The following is a 23,878-nucleotide window of genomic DNA, read 5'->3' as shown; positions in this document are numbered from 1 at the left end:
AAGAAGGCTTAGTCTAAATATTTAATAGGAAATAAGTTAAACGTCAGAGTTTGGTACAAGACAGTTGTAACCACAAACTGCAAGCAATCCAGTGTACACAACCTTATAGCAGGCACATCCGTGGACTCCAGGAGCCCTTCAGAGATGGCTTCATTGGCTGCATATTTTACTTTCCCAGAAATAGTGAGATTATTTTCTCTTTTTTAAAAAGTGCAACATATTTAATAATCTGGTCCTGCAAAACTTCTGTTTTTTAAATAGTTTTCCTTTCCCAAGCTACAATACTTTAATGTATTTCGGAGTGGGAATGTATAGGGAAAGGTTATGGTATTTTGGACAAGGATAATCTGCAAAATTTATTCTATGAACCTAAAACCATACCCAGCTTTAAGCATAATTTGGCACAGAGCCAGGACTTGTTCTTAATGTTCTTTTAAAAGAGCTTATAACCAAAGAATAATTTACAAAGTTGATGGGTGAGGAAGGCTAGCAAACATGCTGTGTTTTCATTTGAAAGCTAAGGCCTTTCTGCTCCCTTCCTGTGCAAAGGCATCCAGTGGAAAAACAAAGGAATGAAAATGAAAAACCTTTATAGTTCCCTTAGTACAATCATAGTATCTGTGCAATATCTCCCTCTGGTATGCAGAAATAGCAGAGATGGGTGTGGAGTCTATCCTGTTCCCCTGTGACGTGGCATCTTTAGCAGCAACTGGAGTCAGTCTCTGTGTTCAGGCTCTGCCTCCAAGGAGGGATATTTGTGTAGGGGTGTCCAGCCTAGTTTACTTCTTTATCCATCTCCCCATCGCCATCACCACTGATGTTCCACTAACAATAACTGCGGTCTGTCTCTATAGCAAGACAACTTTCTGGATCTGTGTCTCTTTACAGGCCATGGAAAGTAGGTTACAGTATTGCCAACTCCAAGCATTCAAAATTAATGCTCTAGGCCCCAAAGTCTTGACATTAGTTTAAAAATTGTGAGACTTTTAATAATCAATTTGGGTGTTCTTTTTATTTGCCTTCTGGGTTTAGAGCCTTTAGGTTACATTTGAGCCATATTTTCAAGCTTCTCTCTTCAGCCACTAGGGCTAGAAACATACTTTTCGATTTTTAAATGAAAGCTGAGATTCTCAGATAATCAACTATAGTTGACATGTGGTAGAACCACAAGTTTAATGGTAAAATATAGATAGTTTATGGCTCGATCTATATGGGCCTTTCAACAGAATTTAAGAACTGTGCTTAAAAATGGTCTAAGCATATTTGTAGGCAAACAGCATTCCAAGCCTGATTTGCCTAGCCAGTGTTGGTGGGAGGTCAGACTGGGTTATCACAAGCATACTTTAGCCAGGATCCTAGACTAGGCCACCACAGTTGTTCTAACATGACTGGCTCCTACCCCACATTGCTTGGCCAAACTGTGCTGGACCCAGGTATCTACCCCCAGGTCTATCACTTCTGTCTAGCTCATTGAATACTAATTTTGGTCTCTAACCCTGCAAGTCCATGCAGGCAGATTTCTCCACTAACACAGAGACCCTACTGCAGGGCAGCTTGCAAAATCAGGGCCTTTGATAGCAGATATTTATAGAGCAATAAGGGAAGGACAAGCAAATCTTAAGGCATCTAATTAAGAAAATTGTAACGAAGAGATGCAAAAATAATACCGGGGGGTCGGGGGGGGGGGGGGGGAGAAATTGTCTACTGTTATACAGAACGTGTAGAAAACTGCTCATATGTAATAAATTGAAGTGATTAAATAAAGCACAGTGTTTTGCTTGACACCATTTGCTTTTCTCAAATTAAACAATGTAATAACAAATTCAGACAAAATAGTTGTGTCAAATGTAAAGTGGGACTTGTCCGTATTCCATATGTTTTAAATTTATCCTGTATAGCAGAGTTCTGAAGAAAGACTTACAAGAGTGAAATCCTGACCTCACTGAAGTCAATTGCAAAACTTCCATTGGGTCCGAGATTTCGCCCACGGCATTTTATTTGCTGTATATGATGCCTACATACACTACTAATTTAAATTTTGCTTTTTACACGTCTAGACAGGCATTAATTTTAGTTGGACAGAATGTTTATAATCCTGTATACCCAGGAGGTAAATTGCTCTTAATATTTTAATAAAAAGATAAACTTTGGATAAAAAAGGAGTTGTAATAGGACAGTGTTATCTTTATAGATTAATGCTAGTATATTAAAAAAAGCAATATATTTTTGAGATCTTTTTACAAAACAAAGATACTTAGAATTCTTAATGGTAGGGTTTAAAATTATCTTCCCTAAACTAATTATGAGAGATTTAACTGCTGTATTTCTGTTCTTTCTTGTAGTTAAGGAATGAAAATTTCAGTCTGGTTTTTATTTTGTCAGCAGTCGCCAACATAACATGTGCACACTTCTATCATAAACAGTATCATTGGTAGCCCTTTAAAATAATTATCCCTCAATTTTAAGTGCCTTTACTGTTAAGGGTCAAATTTTCTGCTTCTGTGTGGTCTGGTGCTTGTCTTTCCTTGTTGTTCTGTTGGAATATATATAGAGAGAGAACATCATATTTGCTTCCTATATATCAAAATTATATTTAGGGAAAATATATTTTTAATTTTTTTAACTTTATTCACTACTGGCTAAATGTCCATAATTTATTTTCAGAAGTTGTTCTAAAGGCAAATCTGTGTGCCATGTGGTTGTCTATTCTGGATTATGAAGGGAAAAAATTGAAGCATCTCCCATTTTTCAGCCTCTGTTGGTGTAGGGGTCCCTCACTCTCCTGCTCGGAGGGAGGCCACTCCGGCTGGCCCAGTCTGGTCCGGACTAGAGTCTGCAGGGTAGCCGGGGGCTCACAATAGGGCGAGGCGATCAACTGTTGCTACCAGGCTTCGACCTGGTGGTCAAGTGGTCAGCCCCTCAACACAGTCTATGAGAGGTGGCTCCGGCCTGGGCAGGCCCCAAGCAGCCCACAAACAACCAGTCTTCAAGGGCGGGCTCTGGCCTGGATGGAACCCAGGCAGCCAGCAAGCAAACAGGCTTTACAGGGCTGGCTTTAGCCTGGGCGGCACCCTGGTAGCAACAAACAAACAGTCTCTCCAGGTGAGTGATAAGGGAGCTCCCATCCTGGGCTAGAGCCTCATTGCACCATGTAGGGGGTCAACAACTCAGGGTGGGGTGGCAGGGGGACACAGGCCCACCCTACTCCACCTCATCCCAGCCCAGGGCCCTGGCAGGGGCAGCCATCAGTAGGGATGCAGCCACAACACACCAAGAGCTGCAGGGCTGCCAACTCTGCAGCTAGCTGCTCCAGGGCTGCCCCTGGGCTACTTCCTGCCTCCCCGGGGTTTGGTACCTGCAGCCTCCAGGCCTCTTCCAGCTCCTCAGGGTAAACCGTGGCAGGTACTCCATGCCAGTCCTCATCCATGTCAGGGGATCGGGAACTGCCAGGCACAGGTTCCTCTCATGGCACCAGAGACCAGGCCAAGCATCCTCCTCCATTGCAGGCTCTCCCCAAACTGTGCTGCAGAGCCAGCCTTTTATACTTCCAGCCACGCCCCAGTCCTTCTGGCGAGGGGGGTGGGGCGATCTAGGCTCCACCCTCCAAGGGGCATGAAGGGGTCCCTCGCTCTCCCGTTCGGAGGGAGGCTACTCAGCCTCACAACAGTTGGCTAAACTTCTCTTGTGTGTACATTTATCTCATTCTTCATAGTTTGAGTCAGTGGACTTTGTATTGGACAACTTGGCCACATACTGATATTTTTAGTATGTGTGAAGAATCTGTACAATGAATGGAATATTTCTGTGGGTTCCCTGTATCTGAATGGTTATTGAAGGTGATGTATCAGTTCAGCTCATATTTTTACAATACCATTCAATAATTTTCACCCATTAGAAAAATTATCCCATCAGATTTTAAACAACAAAACTAGTTAAACTCCTAACACAATATTTTTAGAGGAAACAAGGCACTGTGTACATTAAGCCTTTTATGATCAAAACACTTACCATACATTTACATAAACTATAAGTTAATCTTAAAATATAGGGTTCACTTTCTTCCATTTCCAACAATGGGGTCTCCTCAACAATACAAGTTGTATGAACATGTTACATTAAGGAAAAGAGACTAAACGTGAAAACCAGAAGGAATGTCTCTAAATTCACTAAGGAAAGAGAAATAAAATACACCCATTAAGTCTTGTTTACAATAAACTGCTACTGAAATAATTAAGGACTTAAAAATCAATTTTATTTAATTCTTAAATTGGTTTAAAACTAATTATATGGTTTAGAGCATTCCTGCAAATTTACCCATATAAAAGTTAAACCACTGTAAATCAAGTTTAAACTGATATAAGCATCAAACCACACAATTGAAAAGATTCAACTAAATGGTTTAAAAATCACACTTTTAGTTAAATCAGTACAATTTTGTGTCTAGACAATACTCTTGGCTGAATGTCCACAACTAGTTTTCTGAAGTTGTCCTAAAGTGTCTGAAGGGGTCCTAAAGGCATATCTATGTTTCCACATGTGTTTACTGCAATTGTCTGTTTCACATGGATCTGTGTTGTATTTATAGACGCCAACTTCCCCTCTACTCAGTGGGTGCTCAGCGCGCCCTGCCCCGCCCCTGCACTTCCTTTGCCCTACCCCCATTCCACCCCTTCCCCAAAGTCCCCGCCCCACCCCACCTTTTCCCACCCTAGCCCCGCCCACTTCCCACTCTCATTCCACCCTCTTCCCCCAAGTCCCTGCTCCTGTCCTGCCTCTTCTCTGCCTCCTCACCTGAGCAAGCCGCATCCCCGCTCCTCCCCCTCCCTCCCGGAAAGTCCTAAGCGCCGCCAAACAACTGTTGGGCAGCAGGGGGGCGGGAAGTGCTGGGAGGAAGCAGGAGAAGGAGGCAGGGTGGGAGGAGCTTGGCTACCGCTAATTTTTCCCCTTGGGTGCTCCAGTCCCGGAGCACCCACGGAGTTGGGGGTCTATGGTTGTATTTGGCTCCCTCATTTTATAACTGTCATCGTCCATAGATGGCAAAAACTCAGTGATTCAGTGCAGAGATTACCTACACTGACAAGATGGATTCTCCTGTCAGTGTAAGTAATCCACATCCCTGAGAGGCAGTGGCTAGGTTGATGGAAGAATTCCTCTGGTGACCTACTACTGTCTACACTGGGAGATTAGGTCGGTATAGCTACATTTCCACGGGTGTGGATTTTTCTCACCCTTGAGAGATGTAGTTATACCAATGTAAATTTCTAGTGTAGGCCAGGCCACAGGATTGTTTATTCCCAAACTAGAGATTGTCTAGCTATATCTATTGGGGGGGAAAAAATCACATCACCTAACCAATATAATTATACCAATACAAAAATTGTGTGTAGATCAGGCCTTAATCTAAAATAAGTGTCCTTATAGATTTTCACCAAAACAACAAAATTGCTTTCAACCTTTCCAGACTACTCTACCCCTTTTAGGAGTCTGATTTGCCCCCAAATTTTACCTCACTTAAAAACTACTTGCTTATGAACATAAAACACAAAAATACAAAAGTGTCACTATTACTGAAACATTGCTTACGTTCTCATTTTTACCATATAATTATAAAATAAATCAATTTGGATATAAATATTGTACTTACATTTCAGTGTATAGTATAAAGAGTAGTATTAATAAGTCATTGTCTGTATGAAATTTTAGTTTGTACTGACTTCGCTAGTGCATTTTATGTAGTCTGTTGTAAAACTAAGCAAATATCTAGATGAGTTGATGTATCCCCTAGAACAGTGGTTCCCAAACTGGGGTTCGTGAAATGTTACAGGGGGTTCTAGGGGAAAAAATTCCCTAATGGTGGACACAGCTGTCCCTAGGAACTCTGGGCAGCATGTGACCAGTAGCCTGGAGCCTCTGGACTTCCAAGAGCTAAGCAGATGAAAGCAAGCCTATCTATCACACTGAGGAGATTTAAACTTCAAGACTCCTTATAAGAAATGGAAAGGGAGGTGGATATTTTTTGCTGTTTTTAAAATGAAATAGGCAGCGAGTATTGTTTTTAAAATTATTATGAAGAACAAGTTTAAGCTTTGTTGTAACTGGACTGCTCAAGATCTGAATGCTTGTGTAAGAGGAACTCTTTGAGTTGGCTTCTTAAATACCTTCATACTGTTTCACATCTGATACTCCTTGATGAAACATAGGAGCCTTGTCTTATAACAGGCTTATTCAAATTGATACAAGCTATGAAAGTGAGTTCTTGGAAGAGTGTTGCCATTTTAATAATGTAATAAAAATACTGTAATGATAAATAATAATTAATAATAAATAGTGTGTAATAAGCATATCATAAAAACAAATTTTATATTTCCAAGATCACTGCTTTTATAATTTATACTTGGGTAAAGGAGAAAATCCCTGGAAATAGACATTTTTAGGAGGGGGTTCGTGAGACTTGACATTTTAGTGAAAGGGGTTCACAGTTGTTAAAGTTTGGGAACCACTGACCTAGAAGACCTTGAGAACCACTGTTCTACTTAAACATTCCCTGATTAAAAAATATTTAAAAAACTGTACTCAGGAAGGCCTCAATGCTGTTTGTGGTTTAAAAATCCTCTAAAGGTAATGATTTACCACAAATTCTGTTCAATTAACTTAATAGGGGGTCATCTGTATTGTATGCTGATGATTTGTTTTTATTCTGAATCTTCTGGGTTTTTTTTATCTTGATAGATAGTCTCTTTTCATTGTAAACCCAGATGCAGTAACTAATCAGATGAACTCCACAGCTTGTCCCTGATTACTTTTGAGAGAATAGATCAAAGTGGACTATCTCTAAATTGAGTTCTTTGACAGTCAGCCATGCTCTGTTTCCATGGCTTTACAAACATAAAAACAAATTAAACAAGCTTTTAACCATTTTCATAAGGGCTACTTTACAACTATGTTTTTTTTCCATTGTCTGACTACTAGTACATATTCTCTTCTTTTTACTCTACTCTACCTCTTCCTCCTGTATAAAAGAGCAATTATCAGCAAATGCCATCAACTGCCTTGCATTCCTTTAATTATTAAATGGGTTGTAAAGAATACAAAGTTGTGTGAGAGTTTGCCTAGCTCCATGATGAAGCACTAAGTATTTGTGGAGATTAATATTTTGCTCCCAAATACAGCAACTGCCCATTTCACATGGATCTATGTTGTATTTGTCTCCTTCATTTTATAACTATTTTCCAAAGATGGCAAGAACTTGATGTTTCTTGTTAAGAGTTTACTTTAAATTGATGGGTTCATCTTGAGGATGGGTAATCTCTACACCTCGCATTATGGAGGGAAAAATTACCTTAAACTTTAAGGTATGTCTTAAAAATTAAAACTGAAGTAAGATGTAATGAAATCAGAGATCATATAACTGTTCAGGCATTGGAGCTCATGGTTCTAGAAGCAAAACATTTCTAAAGGCCTGTTTTTTTGTAGATACTAAGCACCAGCAACTTTAATTTATTTCATTTGGAGTTGTGGATGCACAGAAACTTTGAAAACCAAGCATTTAAAAAATATGAAATTTATGACACTAAAATGCATGATGAACAACAGACTGGAACTTCCTCTCAGAATCAAAATTGGAGACCAAATTGGTCAGCCTTTTTCTTGCTGGAAACTGGCAGCATGAAGATTGTATTTGAGCAGTTTGGCTTATAAATCCTACAAATTCCCTTATAATTTCTACTCTTCTGGTTGTGCTAGTGGTGTTCCATTATTTGGATCTAATTAGGCTCCTACTGAAGTCAAGAGAAATAGGATTGGGCCTAGTTGGTAATAAAATCTGTATTAAAGGGGAGAACAAACGTAATCCAAAAACATCCAGAGAATTGCTCTTTAGAAGGGAGGAAGAGGAGTGGGGTTATGAAAGGTACTGAGAGGAAATAAAAAATCCCCACACAAAGTGAAAACTATTGCTACTAATGGCACCATTTTAAAAACAGCTGCAGAGCCAACTATTGGGAAGCCAGTTTCTCAAGTAAAAAACTACATTTCTGAAATGTTGATCATCAGCATGCCTGCCTTCTCTGGACCAGTAGAGGGTTTTCTGTGTGGCCTGGGGCATATGTAAAGAGAAGGGGTGGAAGCAGGGCCCTAGCAATACCTCTCAAACATTTGAGGAACATTACTCATTTGCTCTAAAGTTCCCTACGTTCCACAGAAATTTGATGTCCCCCTTCTTTTATTGTTGGAAATTATTTAAAATGAGAAATAAAGAACCATGAAACTGAGGTTATAGGAAGGAGAAGGTTCTTTAGAGTAGATGAATGAATCCCAGTGGTGTTGCAAGGTTTCTGCTGGATTATTTTTTTCTGTCCTTTATTTTTGGATCTTTTTTGCACATGGAGTTTACATTTAGGTCTTGGCACCTTGAGATGTATGGGCTCCATGCTGTATTAATTTTTTTTTATTGCCCCATGTAGCTTCAGGATTTGCCATGGCCAGCTCAGAGTTTCTGGAAGTGGGGGCATAGAGGGTAGGTTGTAGTTAAGGGTAGAGGGTGTTTGGTGCTGGGGGTTAGAGCTATTGTGGCAAGAGAGGGCCTCTGCATGGATGGCCCTGGCTTCTCATGGATCACCAGGATCCATATAGATCCCAGGAAAATCATCAGATTTGGGCGTGCAACTACCCTTCTTGACAGGACAATTTGGGGTAAATTTTACATTTTGTGTAGAGATTTCCAAGTAAAAAGTCTCCTCTGTGCCTTTTAACCACATGGGAGGGGAGAAAACAGCTTCATAGATACTAGCAATACAAAACTGTGTTTCTAATATACTTAACAGTAAGATGTACTTGGCTTTTAAACAGGACTTGGGAGGTAGGGGAGAGATCAGAGACTGTTTTTGTGTTCAAGATACTTGAGAGGTTTTTTAAAATATATGTCTTCTGCTAAGAAAAAGGGTAACAGACTTTATAGCAAATCTGTAGTAGATGTGTCCCGTCTAGCGGTCTTTTTCCCAGATACCTAGGCAGGCAGGTTGTAGTGAGGAAAACAGCCTGAAAGTGGAGGAAGTGTTTTGGGGTTGTTTTTTCCCTTTGCACCATTTTTCTTTAAATTGAGAAGTCATTCTTAAGTAACCCAATTCAAAATAGTATCCACATTTTAAACACTGCCTTGATATTTGGGCTGGAGAGAGAGGACTAGAGGAAACTAGTGTAGCAGACTTCTGGAATTCCCTCACAATTTTTTTTTTTAAAAGTGTTCTCTGACATAAAGATTTAAAAGTAGTAAAATATTGGGAACAAAGTAGTTAAGGTGTATTTCAGCAGTCTTTATTTAAACAATTCCCAGGTCTCCACATGAGGGGCTGGGCTGCTGGCCAACAACAGGAACTGGAGTGGGCAAGGGGAGGGGTTTTCCTTAAAACGAACCACATGGTCTGCCCACCCCAGTCAGTTGCTTCTAGTCCTAAGGCGAACAGCTGAGAACCGAATGGACCACAAAGGACTGTCTATCAAGTAAGAGGGACTGTTGCAAGGCGACTTCAGTTTGCTTTCCTCACAGGCAGTGGAGGAAAGATTCCGTCTGCTCTTGTTAATGCAAGAGGCTGTTTTGCTGTGTCACTCTTGATTACACTGAGTCTTCACAGGACAGAAATAAGGGAGCATCATACTCTGGGGAGAAAATTTGTCATCAGAGTTGTTTTAAAAATGCTGGGGACCATAACGATTACAGGTAGGAGGAAGTGGTATTGCTAAACTGTATGTGTTGACTATATTGATTATTGGCTTTCTGTGTGGTTTGTGCCATCTAGGTGAACTTATGCTGCAAGTGTTTTGGGTTGTGTGTGGGTTTGTTTTTTTTTTTACTGCCTACAGGGATGGCTCAGCGTCTAGGGTGTGGCAGAGAGTGTCTGTGCACACAGGAGTGCTCCTTTAACTTTCACAAACATTGTTTTATTTCTTAAAACTTTCCCGGTAGCATGCGGGGCGGGGGAGCAGAAGGGGGACGCACTTTAAAGAAGTTGGCTTAAACATTTTATCTGAATAAGAACCATTGCCAAGTTTAGAGTATATATGTTGGAATTTCTTGTCACTTTTAATAGGACATGTGATATAGAATTTGTAATACAAGAACAATTGATAGGCTCCTGGGTTTCAGAGAAATAATGACTTATGTTGGAGTAGCAGAAAATAAACTAGCAGCTGAATTAAAGGATAAGTGGAAAAGAAAAACTAGCCATGACTGTCTTGAGTCTGTTGATAAGTACGAATCAAGAGATAATGTAATACAAAATTACTATCCTTTAGACTCAAATTAGTTAAATGGAATTGAAACAGATGTATGGAAGGGGATATAATTTAGACCCTACAAAAACATTAATGTATCTTTGTTGCTTGATAGTGTTTAATTTAAAATGGCAAAATAAAAATTGCTGTTTGAGAGTAGCTTACAAAAAGGAAACCTATATTAATTTCTCTATACATTTGAGTTCAGTCACTAGAGGTTTTCCTTGTGTATGTAGATTAGTACTTAATAGTAGCATTCAGGGTTTCTTAGAAGGCATTCTAATGTACTTCTTGCAACCTTGAACTCTGAAGAATTTAACGAACTTGTTAAAACTTTGTTTTACATTGAACTTTATTATGAATGACCAGTTTTGTTATATCAGCTATTTTCCCATACATCAGGTAGATAACTGTTTTGAAAAAAGTTTGTTGTTTTTGATGTGTCCCCTCAGGCATTGTTTCCCAGAAAACTTGGATGTTTAGACTTTACATGTTTTATGCAGTCTAGTATTTGTCCCACACTCATACAGTTAAGTGCAGTATAAGGACTTTTAAAAACAAAAAAAAGTTTATTTTTTAAAAAAACTCCAATTTCATTTTTTTTTTTAACTTCTGGAGGGCAAATGATCACCATTCACTTCACTTTGTTAATTAAAAAAGTACATTCCTTGCTCAATTGTTTGTCTTTATGATAGTAATAGTAATAGCTATTGAAAATGAAGTGTTTGACTAAGAGTAGTGTGAAGAATGGAACTGTCACTCCCTAGCCGTTAAACAATTTGTATTTTAAACTACATCTTAAAGAGATCAACATTTTTGTGGGCGTGTCAGGAAAATACTACAAATTGTTTGTTTGGCTTTAATGAAAGGTACTACAATTTAAAAACTGGGGATTTTGAAAACACCTCTTCACAGAGTTGTTTGTGCAGATAGTCCCTTCTTGTGAAAATTTAAAGTGATCAGAAATTTAGCCAGAGTATGAGCAAAACAAAATTTTATTACTTCCGTCGACTTACTTGCGGTCTCTATGAATTTTGCCTTCAGCTGATTACTAAAGAAATTTTTATAATCTGTTCCTATCTTAACTCTTTGAATAACTATTCATTCTCCCTCATGGCATTTACTTGAGCTAGTAAATGGACATGACAAATACCTGAATCCTGGCTTTTCATGTTTGAATTGTTTTATCAACGGTACAGCATTTCTACTGAGGATAAAACCTCCAAAAGTCTAGCTGTGGGAGAATTTGAGCCTGGGGGAGGATGGTATGTGGTCTGTAACAGCTGGCGGGGTTGGGGGAAAGAAGGGGGGTTCTCTGGCTCAAGCTTTACTTGGCGCTGTTGTTTACAATGGGGTTTTCATTAAACTAGATGCTTAATGAGCTTATTGCACGCTGAGTCTATCCTCAAGGGCTCTTTTCTTTTATTGCTAGTAATTAAAGGCTAATTTATGTATTATTTATTTTTGAGGAAACTTTTTTATAGGGTCACAAGAATGATGAAAGAAAGGAAAAAGATAATGAACTACCAAACTGACTTGGGTAAATTGTAGAATGATTGCATTTGAACTACATTTTGCAAGCATTTAAACTTGCTCATAGGACTAGTTACCATCTGAATGTAGAGGTCTACACTTTTTTTTTTTTTTATATATAAGAAGGAATATGTGAGCTCACAGTATTGTAAATTAATGTAAATCCATGTAAATCTCTTGTGCAGTTTGCAAGTAATGCTAAAATTTATCCTTCATTAAGATGTCCTGAGAAGGAGAACTTTCAATCTGGTTCTCATTGTGAATTGGCATTATTCATTGTTACATTTCAGAAACATCCTGATTTACATTTATAACAACACTCTTAAGTAAATACTATGATATATAACTTTAAATTCTTGTTTGTCCCTAATGCATCAGGTATTTTTTTCAAATATCTGAGTAGTAGTGTTACAACTATATGTCATATTGGGGAAACTAAGAATTTTTTTTTAAATACCTCTGAACATGAGGAGAGTAGCCAAGCTTAAAACCCAGCTGTCATAATTATTTGTAGCATGTTGGTTTGGTTAACCTGCTTAGTAGCTAGGATGACTTGAAAGCAGAATGGTTGTAAGAAATTCATTTAGCAAAGAATCTCTAAATACAGTAAGTAACTGAAAAATTGTTAGCTCTCTTAAAGAGCATCAAAACAACTTAAATGTGTTTTAGAAATATTTAGATAAAAATATAAATATGTTGTTAAATTGGTAAAATACAGTATCCCATGGCAGGAATTTCATAAGTCAGACCTCAGTCTGGAGCAGACTTTTACAGCTATATCATAAATGTCTGAAAATAAGGTGTTTATGATGGAAGGCAATACCATAACATTAGTAATGCTTGTGCTTTCTTTTAAGTTAATATAAATTTAATTACACCTCTGCCTGGATATAACGTGACCCGATATAACAAGAATTCGGTATAACAAGAATTCGGATATAATGCGGTAAAGCAGTGCTGGGGGTGGGCGGGCCTGCACACTTTGGTGGATCAAAGCAAGTTCAATATAACTAGATCGAAGCACGTTATAACGCGGTAAGATTTTTTTTTTTTTGGGCTCGGGAGGACAGCACAGGAGGACAGCACAGCACAGCGTTATATTGAGGTAGAGGTATACCTTCATCAGGACCATGATTGTGCTTTTTCACAGAGAAACAAAATGGTAATTGACTTATGCCCCCCCCCCCCTTTATTTCTTTTATGTAAATAAAAAAAGTGTGGGATTACAACATTCAACTGCTTGACTACCAATTTGTTAAACACTACTAGGAGCATCGAAGGTGGTTTGAAGGTGGAGTCAACCATGAATTTGTATTTAAATCTCTGAAATAAATCACTGGAAAGGTCATGGATTACAAGTGTTCATTGTGAAATCCAGTATGTAAATCTCCTTTAAATGCTAATTACTGCTATCTACAATGAAACCCCTCCCCACAATTAGGCAAGGTAAATCTGTGCTCAAAAATAGGTGAGTGGATAGAGTGGTGACGGATGTAGTATAGACTTTAAAAGGAGGTATTTGTAATTTGAGGGTGTAGATGTAAATATAGCCATTGGAAGGTCAGCAAGGAGAGAAAAGACTTGCAAAATACCTTGTCAAGAATCAGCAGTGCTCCAGACTGCAGTACATTATGCTTTTCAGTTTAAAATTTAATATAGCTCTTGAAAAAGTCATGTCTAAAATCTTTCCTTTAAGTTATTTTATTAGTAAGGCTAACTGACTGATCATCTGATTTATTATTAAAAGCTATACCCTCAAATCTGAGGTCCAAAAAAATCCCACACCTGGGGTTATAAAACAATATCTAATTCTAATTTTCCATAATTAAAATTGAAATCCACAGCTTGTCTTTTGCTTGCTAGAAAAAGTCAAATTGACTAATATCTACAAATAGCTATCCTATCAAACAAATCTTTGCAAAGTAAACATCTTTTTAAAGTATATTTTTGACATGATAGACCATCAAGAGTTATTGCTTTTACAAGACTTATAAACTTTGGACTCCTTTCATAATTTTCTTTTCATGCTTCTATTAATAACAAAAGCTAAACAAGTCCAACAAATACATGTAAATAGTAAAAGGTGTGAATTAAACTATCAGAAGCAAGGAAATCTGTCCATCCAAATTCATTCTTAAAATTGCCCTGTTGTGTCTGGCTGTTGTGAGAGTGTCAGAACAGTGGGTGGTTTTTACATGTCACATGTGTTGTAACTCTAGACACAATGGAGGCAAAATACTGTTAATATCCTTTATGCCTTGGGTTTAAGCCAGAGACTTTCATTTATACTCATGTAACCCCAGTAATCACAATATATGACCAAGAGCAGAATTTGGCCATTAATATTTAAACATTTAATAAACTAAGACCAAAAAACCTTGTTTGGAGTCTTTCAATGACTAGTGGAGTTTGGAAGAGGGGTGTTGGGTGTGTATGACATATATCTGATGGATTTAGAATGTAGGGAATTTATGGAAAAAATCCAGGGCTGTGCTACAAATCCTAGGGGGAGAAAACTCAACCAGCTCCAGATGTTGACATGGTTGACTGCGAGAACATGAAATGCTGCAGATTTAACTGTTGCAGCCTGAGATGTTTTTTTCTCTCTTCCAAATACTATAAATGGAATACATTCTCACCCCTAAAGGGAAGGGAGATGGTAGGACGAATTAAGAAAAGCTGCCAACAGTATCTGCTAACTTAATAGAAGATAAATGCAGAAAAGGTTATTAATTCTCTATGTTGTTCATTGGATTTTAATGAGATAGGAAATGACTGAAATATGTATGAAAATCATAATGTTGTATCAATACTTTTTCAGTTATATGTTGCTGCTAATAAATTCTTATCCTCCGGACACCTAGCTACCATAAAAGTTTGTAAAATCAAGCATCCTTGCTCCTTAAAGCCCACATAAAATACTATAATGCCCTTGCAGTTTTATTAGAGGTCAGACTATACCATTCAATTAAAAACACTTACCGGTTGATTTAGGCAGTAAAGTTCTAGGTAAGTACTGAGCTGATGCATTGTGTGAGATGACCCATGTTCTTATGACCCATGTCTTGTCACTCCAGCAGCACATTGTTACATGTGTGGTATACGGGGTGTTTGTGGTAAAGACAGTTTTAGCCCTCATCCTAAATATTTGACTTACCTTTTTTATTATTATTATTAAAGGATGGAAGTTATTTGAATGTACACTTTTTGTACTCATCATTTTCTTCTAACTTTCATTTAATGAAGTATTGAAATTAGGGGTAGGTATTTAATCCAAATGGCCTTGAAAACTCTTAATTATTATAAAATTGCTCAAGTAATTTTAAAAAGCTTACTACATAGCCCACAAACTACATTTAGAAATTTTATTCATTAATGCTTACTACATATCTGTAGCTTTCATAGTAAATATACAGCTCTATTTTTATCTTCAAAGCATTTTACAGACATTGTCTTAGTATGCTATGAACAATAGTACTAAAAAATGAGAAGTAAAAACACTTTAAGTGATTACCATGCATATAAAACAATGCCTTTATGAACAGCAGTCCTGCATCTGTCAGACTCAGCAAGCACTCGATCTTTAAAACAGAAAAAGCAACTGATTAGTTCCCATTCTGGTCCGGTTTCTTGTTAAACTGAAATTAAACTGTGTATTTGGGTTTTAAGAATACCAAAAAAGAACCCAAACTGGTAAACTTGTATATATTTTCTGCACCTCTAGTTTTGAAAAACTAAAGAACCAATTTAACCCTTTGAGACAATAGTTAATTCTTAGGGTTCAACACTTCGCAAGGGTTAAGAGGAGCCATTAGGAGGCCTTGTGCCTTGAGGGACAATTTCTAGCTTCTAGGAGGCTGGTCTAGGTCAAGATTCTTGCCTAGAATGAGTCATCACTATACTTATTATCCTTGTTCCTGCTGGCCCTTCCTGCCTCTGGCACCTCCAGTACCAATCTGCATTCCCCAAATGCCCTCTCCTTTACTGATTCCTCCTTCGATCTGCAAATCATCAAGGAGAAGCAGGGTTTCAGTCTGAGAAAGAACAAGCATGTTGCCTCAAGCATTGCAGATTAGAGAGGTTGATGGAGAGAGCATGAGGCTTTCTGACCTCTTTGGGTACACCTACACAGGAATAAAAGACCCATGGCATGGTCATGGCTGGCCCAGGTCAGCTGAGTTAGGCATAGAGGGATCAGGCTGCTAGGCTAAAAACTGCTGTATAGATGTTTGGGCTCAGGGTAGCTCAAGCACCGGGCTCAGAGAGTCCCAGAGCTCAAATTCCACCAGTATACATCTACCAAGCAATTCTCCCCCTCCCTTCCCCCCCAGCCCCACAACCTTTGCTCCATGAACTTAATCAGTTGACTAAGGGCCAGCTAGGTTTGCCAGAGGTCCGGTTTTCCATGCCTGGTTGAAAAGGGACCCAGGTGGCTCCAGGCAGCATTGCTGGCTGGGCTGTTAAAAGTCCAGTCGTGGGGCAAAGGAGGAGAAAGATCCGTGGGGCAAAGGAGGAGAAAGATCCGACTCTCTCTGATTCCCCCCCCCCCCCAATTTTGCTGCTTGCTACCTGAAATTGAGGGTTTTAATCATAGAAACACTGTTAGATCTTAAACTATAGCAATATTAAATTACTTCTGTTGTCACAGGTTGCTTTCCCCTCATTTTACTAATCATTTTTCAAATATCTGATACATGCCTCGTATTTGAAGGGCCCAACCCTTTTCCCTTTGGGAAATTCCACTCATACTTTGGGACAAGCTTCCCATTAAACTATAGTTTTGTGGAAATGACTTAACTGAAGTATGCTTTCTAGGGCGAAGAATGAATGAAAGAACGATTTTCATAGATTGTTTGGGTTTCTTTCTTGTTTCCTCTCAGCATGTGAATCGTATGGCTTTAATTTTTTAAGATTTAAAAACCCAGAAAAAAAATCAATAAATCACTTATTCACGATACTCATTTTTCACTGGGCGTTAGAGAAAGAGAGTTACCTGTGTCTGGTAAAGTTAATTGCACTAAGACCATTGCTAAGCCCTTCCTACCTAGGATTCTCAGATAAATATTTTTGCTTGTGGAATGCACTGAAGTCTACAAAAGACATACATTCCCAAAGGGAGAGTAATCCCAGATTCTTTTAGAAGTGTTTTATCCCAATTCCTGCCCTTGCAAATTACTCAGTTTGAACTTTTACCGACTTAAAATTCCATGGGGGCAAGGATGTTACTGGATGTTAGACTGTACAACTGAGGTTATACAGTCCTGTGTGTATAATTAAAAGGAAGATTTTTACTTGTCAGATAAATACAATTGCCATTAGAGAGTCCAGTTGTTGAATAAGCAGTTGTCTGTCATTGAGCTATTAAATGTGGATATGAATACTACCTTTTTCTTCCTAGTTCGTTACTTGGGAATCTTGTAGATGTATTTTTAGGTTTGTTTGTATTCCAATCATATCCACAATGCACTGTTCATGCACAAAGATGCAGTCTCTTCCAGAGGGACATAGAAGCTTAAGTCACTTTTGAAAGTGTGACTTAGGCAGTTTTGAAAATTTTACCCTTTGTGCCCTGTTGCAGAATTACTGCATTTATCCAAATGTCTGGTGAAGAATAATACTTGTCCCAAAGTTGTGGCCATTTGACTTTGATCTATTTTTCTTTGTGTATTCTTAGCATTCCAGTCAGATCTACAGAGCAAAGGAATGCACATTCTCATCCTTTTAGTTTCACCTCTTACACAATATCAGGGGTCTGGTAGAATAATTGACGTCAAGTCTCATTGATTTAAATGGGGCCAGGATTTCACCCTTAATGTCCTCTTGTATACAATGTTATCTGTCATTTCAGATTCATTGCTCAAGGATCTTCCCCTGCATCTCAAAGAAACAAACAAAGCCTAAGATATTAACTTAGGGCTAATGTAATTTGACAAACCATTAATGATACTTAAATCTTGATATTACCTATTTTTGTATACCATGAACTTCAAGAGAGGCAGACACATGTGCCTGATAAACTATAGAGTAGCTGTAAAAATGTTGCTGTACTGCCATCTGCTGTTCTTTTCAGTAATGTGGTAATTGTCTGGTGTTTCAATGCTGCAGTCTGAGTCCTGTCATGAAGCATGCTGGCAAAGTTTTCAATGTGGAAATATGTATTTTGATACTTAGCTACTTTAAACTGTGGCATTTTTGTATGCATGCATAATTACTTTGCTTCTGCTTTGGCAGGGAAGAGCTCAAATGTTAAGGTAGGTAAGTGGCAGCTGAAAAATTACCAGCAGCCATATTCATTTTGAAGATACTTTTTCTCCCCCCCCCCCCCCCCAAAAAAAAAAAAAAAAAGCTCTTGATTTCCTGCAGAGTTGTCTTCCACTCACAGATGGAAGAGCGGATACTTCCAATTATTTGGCATCTTTTCCATAACTGCAAAGAATTCCAGCCATTTTTCTTTAAATGTCATGAATAATCAAACTGTGGATAAATATAATCTCAGGTTTGATGGATATTAACTGTCACGCTGTCTGGAGTTGGCTGACAACTGAGTGTCTACCTCAGGGCTGACTGTCAGAAAACAGGGTGGACACCCTAAGCTGGTGGAATGTTCCATAATTAGACTTCACCAAGCCAGTAACAAATGTGAACTCTGGGATCATTCTGGGTTGCTTACAGTCCCGAGAGACCAACTTACCCCAGATCAATTGGTACTCTAGCTTCTGCTTCTTACAGAAAACAAGATGACAATGCCACCACACCGTCACACGTAGGCTTTTTCATGAGCTTTTCGATGATGGAGAGTGAGGAATGCATTTTGAGTCTTTTGACCTCCAGTCATCACATGCACAGTGACCACTTGCTTTGAAATTAGCTCTTTTCTCTCACAATTCTTCATTTGCATTCCACAAGGCTTTTCTCATTTGATGGGTTATTTAGTTACAGGGGTCTCCACAATGTAAATGTTTACTACATTATAACAGGATACAGATAAGTGAAAACAATGCAAGTAGCACCCCACTACTTTTAATGAAGTTTAAATACCAAATACACTCTGATACATTTAACAATCATTTTGATCTACAGTAGAACCTCAGAGTTATGAACACCTCGGGAATGGAGGTTGTTCATAACTCTGAAATGTTCGTAACTCTGAACAAAACGCTATGGTTGTTCTTTCCAAAGTTTACAACTGAGCATAGACTTAATACAACTTTGACACTTTACTATAACGAAGAAAAATGCTGCTTTCCCTTTATTTTTTTAGTAGTTTGTTTAACACAGTACTGTACTACATTTGTATGTATGTATTTATTTTGTCCCTGCTGCTGCCTGATTGTGCACTTCCGGTTCCAAATGAGGTGTGTGGTTGACTGGTCAGTTCGTAACTCTGGTGTTCGTAATTCTTGAGTTTCTACTGTATACTAATACACAAGTGAATTGGCCTGGAGCTCCGGTATCAGCTGGCACCTGGTCTGCAGCTTCACACTGACCATCCCTTCAAGACCTTGTGCATCACATACTCAGAGCTTGTCTACACTTACAGCGCTGCAGTGGCACAGCTACCCACACCCCTGGGGTTCTCCCATCAGTGTAGGTACTCCATCTCCCAGGGATGCAGTAGCTGTCTACACCAGGGGTTAGGTGGGTATAAATAGCTACATCACTCAGGACTGTGGATTTTAGTTATACCACCATAAGTTTGTAGACCAGGACTCGTGATGTATCAATTTCAGAAAGGGAAAAAAAAAAAAAAAACATGAAGGAGAAATATCCAAGTCAGATTCAGACTATAAATATTGGACAAAGTCTCAGAATAATGAGGAAGGAGTAATTGCGTACACGGATTTGGGAGGTCAAATTCTTTTGGCCAGCAGTGTCCATTGGTCACACCTGTGCCCCAGGTATCCTCATGCACCCCCTTACACACATGCATAAATGGCAGAGTGGACCCAACTATCTCTCAGTTACTTACCACGTCCACTTATTTTGCACACTGCAATTTTTTCCCCTTAGCCTTGTATATAATATTTAGTGTAGCTTTCTTTTATATCTGTTTTTATATGTAATATAAAATTTCTGTTGTTCTAGATCCCCACAGCCCTCTCTTACAGGGTTTCGCTGGGATTTAATACCTATCCTTCATGTGATGCTTTGATGCCCGTTAATGATGGGCATATCTGGTGCTTGCTTTGTCTTGGAGATACCCTGGGGCACTGTTCCATCTGTCTTTCTTTCTCCAAATAGAGAGTGAGGGAAACATATCTGAAAATTCGTCCTAGATTAATCAATGCAGGCCTCCTCAGTCTCTGAGAGCTACAGTCAGTCCTCAGATACTGAGTCAGTCTTCGGTAGTGTCCCAGTTTGCCGTGATACCACTCAGTTCCCGGGCCACATCCACCTATAGGCAAATGTCTGTCACAACATTAGTATTGATGTCTAAAAGGAGCACCTGAAGATGAGCCCAGGCGCAGGTCATTGTCCCTAGCATCTGGAAAAGTGATGTCACTAGCCACATGACTTTATTTATTCCAAGGCTTATAAACCTCTTAAAACCTTTCCAATGGCAGGGGATTCTCAGAAATAACTTGTTTTCCACTGACCCAAACAATAAGTGTGAGATGTTTTGTTCCAGAGTGAGTTTAGGTCTAGATCATCCCTGGATACTGGGAGGTATGTATGCCTTTCCAGTGATTCCTGTGATACCAATGGTATTGAGGAAACTGAGGCAAGATGTAGGACTGATGATTATGATAGTCCCAGCATGGGCCAGTCAGATCTGGTAATCCGATGTGATGAATACTCTGGTATTCACCCAGTTCTGGTATTCTGATGTGATGAATCTTTCAACACAGCCACCCCCATCTTCCTACTGGCTCTGCAGAACAATGATCAGATCCTGCACCCAGCTGCAGCTTTATTTCACTGAAAGAAAAGCTGTTCAGCTAAGGTTCAGAACATTCCGCTCTAGCGCAGGAAACTTTCAACCAGACTTAGTTATAAAGCTAAAGAAGAGGTTTCTTATTTGGACATCTCAGTACCAGATTTCTCCCTTAACATCACCTATTTTAGGAGTATTGGACTGTTTTCTAGGACTGAAATAATCTGGAATTCTCAACAGTTCCTTAAGGATCCATGAGCTGCAATATCTGCACATCGCCCCTCAATCCACCCTGTTTTCTCACCCGACAGTTGCAAGATTCCTGAATTACCCCATTTATGTTTTTTGTCCCCATTGAGGAGCTCCCTTCCTCTTGGGACAACACTATTGGTTGCTGGGTCTTCCGTTTGAATCCGTAGAGGCCTGTTCCCTGTACCACTTATCAATGAAGACTGCCTTTCTGATAGCCATTACATCAGCTGAAAGGGTAGAGGAGATTCAGGTCCTCAGGACAGGTCTTCTTTATACAGTTTCATAAGGACAGGGTAACTCTTGGACCTCATCCCAAGTTTTAGCTCAAGGTTGTTTCAGAGTCCCAATGAATCAGTCCGTAGTGAAGACAATGCCATAGAACAGTGGTTCCCAAACTGGGGTTCATGAAGTGTTATAGGGGATTCTTGGGGGAAAAAAATTCCCTAATGGCGGACAGAGCTGTCCATAGCCCGGGCAGCACGGGGCCAGCAGCCTGAAGCCTCTGGACTTCCAAGAGCTAAGAGGATCAAAGCAAGCATATCTGTCACACTGAGGAGATTTCAACTTCAAAACTCCTTATAAGAAATGGAAAGGGAGCTGGATATTTTTTGCTGTTTTTAAAATAAATAAGCAGCTAGTATTGTTTTTAAAATTATTATGAAGAACTAGTTTGAGCATTGTTGTAACGTGCGCTGTTTGCCTGGACTGGTCAAGACCTGAATGCTTGTGTAGGAGGAACTCTTTGAGTTGGCTTCTTAAATGCCTTCGTGCTGTTTCACATCTACTCCTTGATGAAACATAGGAGCCTTGTCTTATAACAGGCTTATTCAAATTGATACAAGCTATGAAAGTGAGCTCTTGGAAGAGTGTTGCTGTTTTCATAATGTAATAAAAATACTGTAATGATAAATAATAATTAATAGTGTGTAATAAGCATGTGATAAAACACATTTTATATTTCCAAGATCACAGCTTTTATAATTTATACTCAGGTAAAGGAGAAAATCCCTGGAAACATTCATTTTTAGGAGGGGATTTGTGAGACTTGACATTTTTAGTGAAAGGGGTTCACAGGTTGTTAAACTTTGGGAACCACTGCCATAGAGATTTGGTCCACAACTTCCACTGGAGGGGATTGTTTTCAGTGAGGAGTTTAGTCCAGGGTGCTTGGGATGCTGAATGTATTACCTGTCTGGTAAACATCTATCGTGTCTGGTAAATCACCTGTATTTTAGATGACTTGGTTTAATTTGTTTCTAGGCAAGAAGTGCAAATGATCAACCAGTCTGTGTAGGTGGCGCTCAGCTCTTTTGTGCCCTCAAGAGACAACAGCAAAGGAGACTGGCCCCATCCTCAAAACAACATCTCTACATGCATCCAAACCAGGACCAGCACCACCTACTTGTCATCCTTAAAGGTTGGGGGAGGGAAATAGAGGAATGGAAATGGGAGTCTGCCTTTACTGGGAGGGAGAGCTGGTTTAGGTGGTTTTGGTCTAACAGAGGGTTAGGCTCAGCTCTAGGGAGGCATATCCGTTGTGGCCTCTGCTTGTAGCATAGGTTCTTGGCCTATGGTCCTGTCTCAAATTTATCGGTGGGGGGAGCAAGGGGAAGGAGAGAGATGCAGCTAGGTCGTGCAGTGGTCTCAAGAAAGCAGATTGTCTAAACTCTTTAAGTATTTGTCGGGGGGGGGGGTTTGTCTAGTTTTTTAAGAAAACTAGAATTTGCATTGATTTAACATAAGAAATAAGAACGGCCATACTGAGTCAGACCAATAGTCTATCTGGCTCAGTATTCTGTCTTCTGACAATGGCCAGTGACAGATGCTTCAGGGGGAGTGAACAGAACAGGGCAATTTATTGAGTGATCCCCATTCCCTGTCATCCAGTCCCAGCTTCTAGCAGTCAGAGGTTTAGGGACACCCAGAGCATGGGGTTGCATCCCTGACCATTTTGGCTAATAGCCATCGATGGACCTATCTTCCATGAACTTACCTGATTCTTATTTAAACCCTGTTATACTTTTGGCCTTTACAGCATCCTCTGGCAATGAGTTCCACAGGTTGACCGTGGGTTGTGTGAAGAAGTACTTTTTTTTTTATGTTCGTTTTAAACCTGATGCCTATAATTTCATTGGGTGATCCCAGTGCTTAATTTTGTGCCGGGAATTGCCAGGGCTGAGCCTTGGCATCTCTAGGCTTGGCAGTTCATAGCCCCGGCACCTAATTGCTTGAGCCCAGCACCTGTTTCATTACAAATTGAGCACTGGGTGACCCTTTCATTTTACTGAATATTGCAAAACTTGCATATAAGTATAGAATTCTCTCTTCCTTTGTCAATGTATGGGAGTTCATGCAGGTATGTAATTCCTGTAAATGCTAATGAGAACACAAGTGTAATCCCTTCCTCCACTGATGGCATAATAAACCTTTAAGAAAATTACTTCCATTGGTCATAGAAAGCATCTCAGAATAAAATTTCTTGGCTTTCAAATCTAGCCCAGGTTGGTGGTGACCAAAAGCTGCTGCCATCTGATGGCTGTTTGATAGCCTATGTGAAATGAGTGTAGTGGTCTCAATCTTACTTCTAGAGAACAGACTTCTATATGACCACAATCTAGGGTTACCATATTTCCACAAACAAAAAAGAGGACACTGGGGGGGGAGGGAGGGGAAGCCGCGCCCTAGCCCCGCCCCATCCACTCCCTCCCACTTCCCACCCCCTGACTGCTCCCCTCAGAACCCCAACCCCCCCTGCTTCTTGTCCCCTGACTGCCCCCTGCTGAGAACCCCCTACCCTAACTGCCCCCCCCCCCCAGGACCCTACCTGTCCCCTGACTGCCCTGACCCTTATCCACTCGCATGGGTGGCAGGGTTGTAGAAATTTTGGTGGTGCCCAGAACCCCCCACCCCACCTGCCTAAGGCTCTGGGAGGGGGGTTGGGTGGGGGGA

At 39.6% G+C, this 23,878-nt stretch overlaps 1 protein-coding gene across 2 annotated transcripts in view; it reads left to right on the top strand.

Annotated features, from left to right (window-relative positions):
- AKAP12 (A-kinase anchoring protein 12) overlaps window positions 1-23,878 on the top strand; it is a 128,375-nt gene that overhangs the window by 79,067 nt on the left and 25,430 nt on the right. The window contains exon 1 of one of the 2 annotated variants that reach the window (XM_054021718.1): window positions 9,459-9,715. The exons of the other annotated variant lie outside the window; for it this stretch is intronic. Coding sequence (XP_053877693.1) covers window positions 9,691-9,715 — 25 coding nt within the window. The 5' untranslated portion in view covers window positions 9,459-9,690. Of the gene's footprint in view, window positions 1-9,458; window positions 9,716-23,878 lie in introns of those variants that run through there. 2 annotated transcript variants of the gene reach the window in all.

This window comes from Malaclemys terrapin, chromosome 3, assembly GCF_027887155.1.
Source record: "Malaclemys terrapin pileata isolate rMalTer1 chromosome 3, rMalTer1.hap1, whole genome shotgun sequence".
NCBI classification, from domain to species: domain Eukaryota; kingdom Metazoa; phylum Chordata; order Testudines; family Emydidae; genus Malaclemys; species Malaclemys terrapin.
This window is presented reverse-complemented; position numbering and strand designations above follow the sequence as displayed.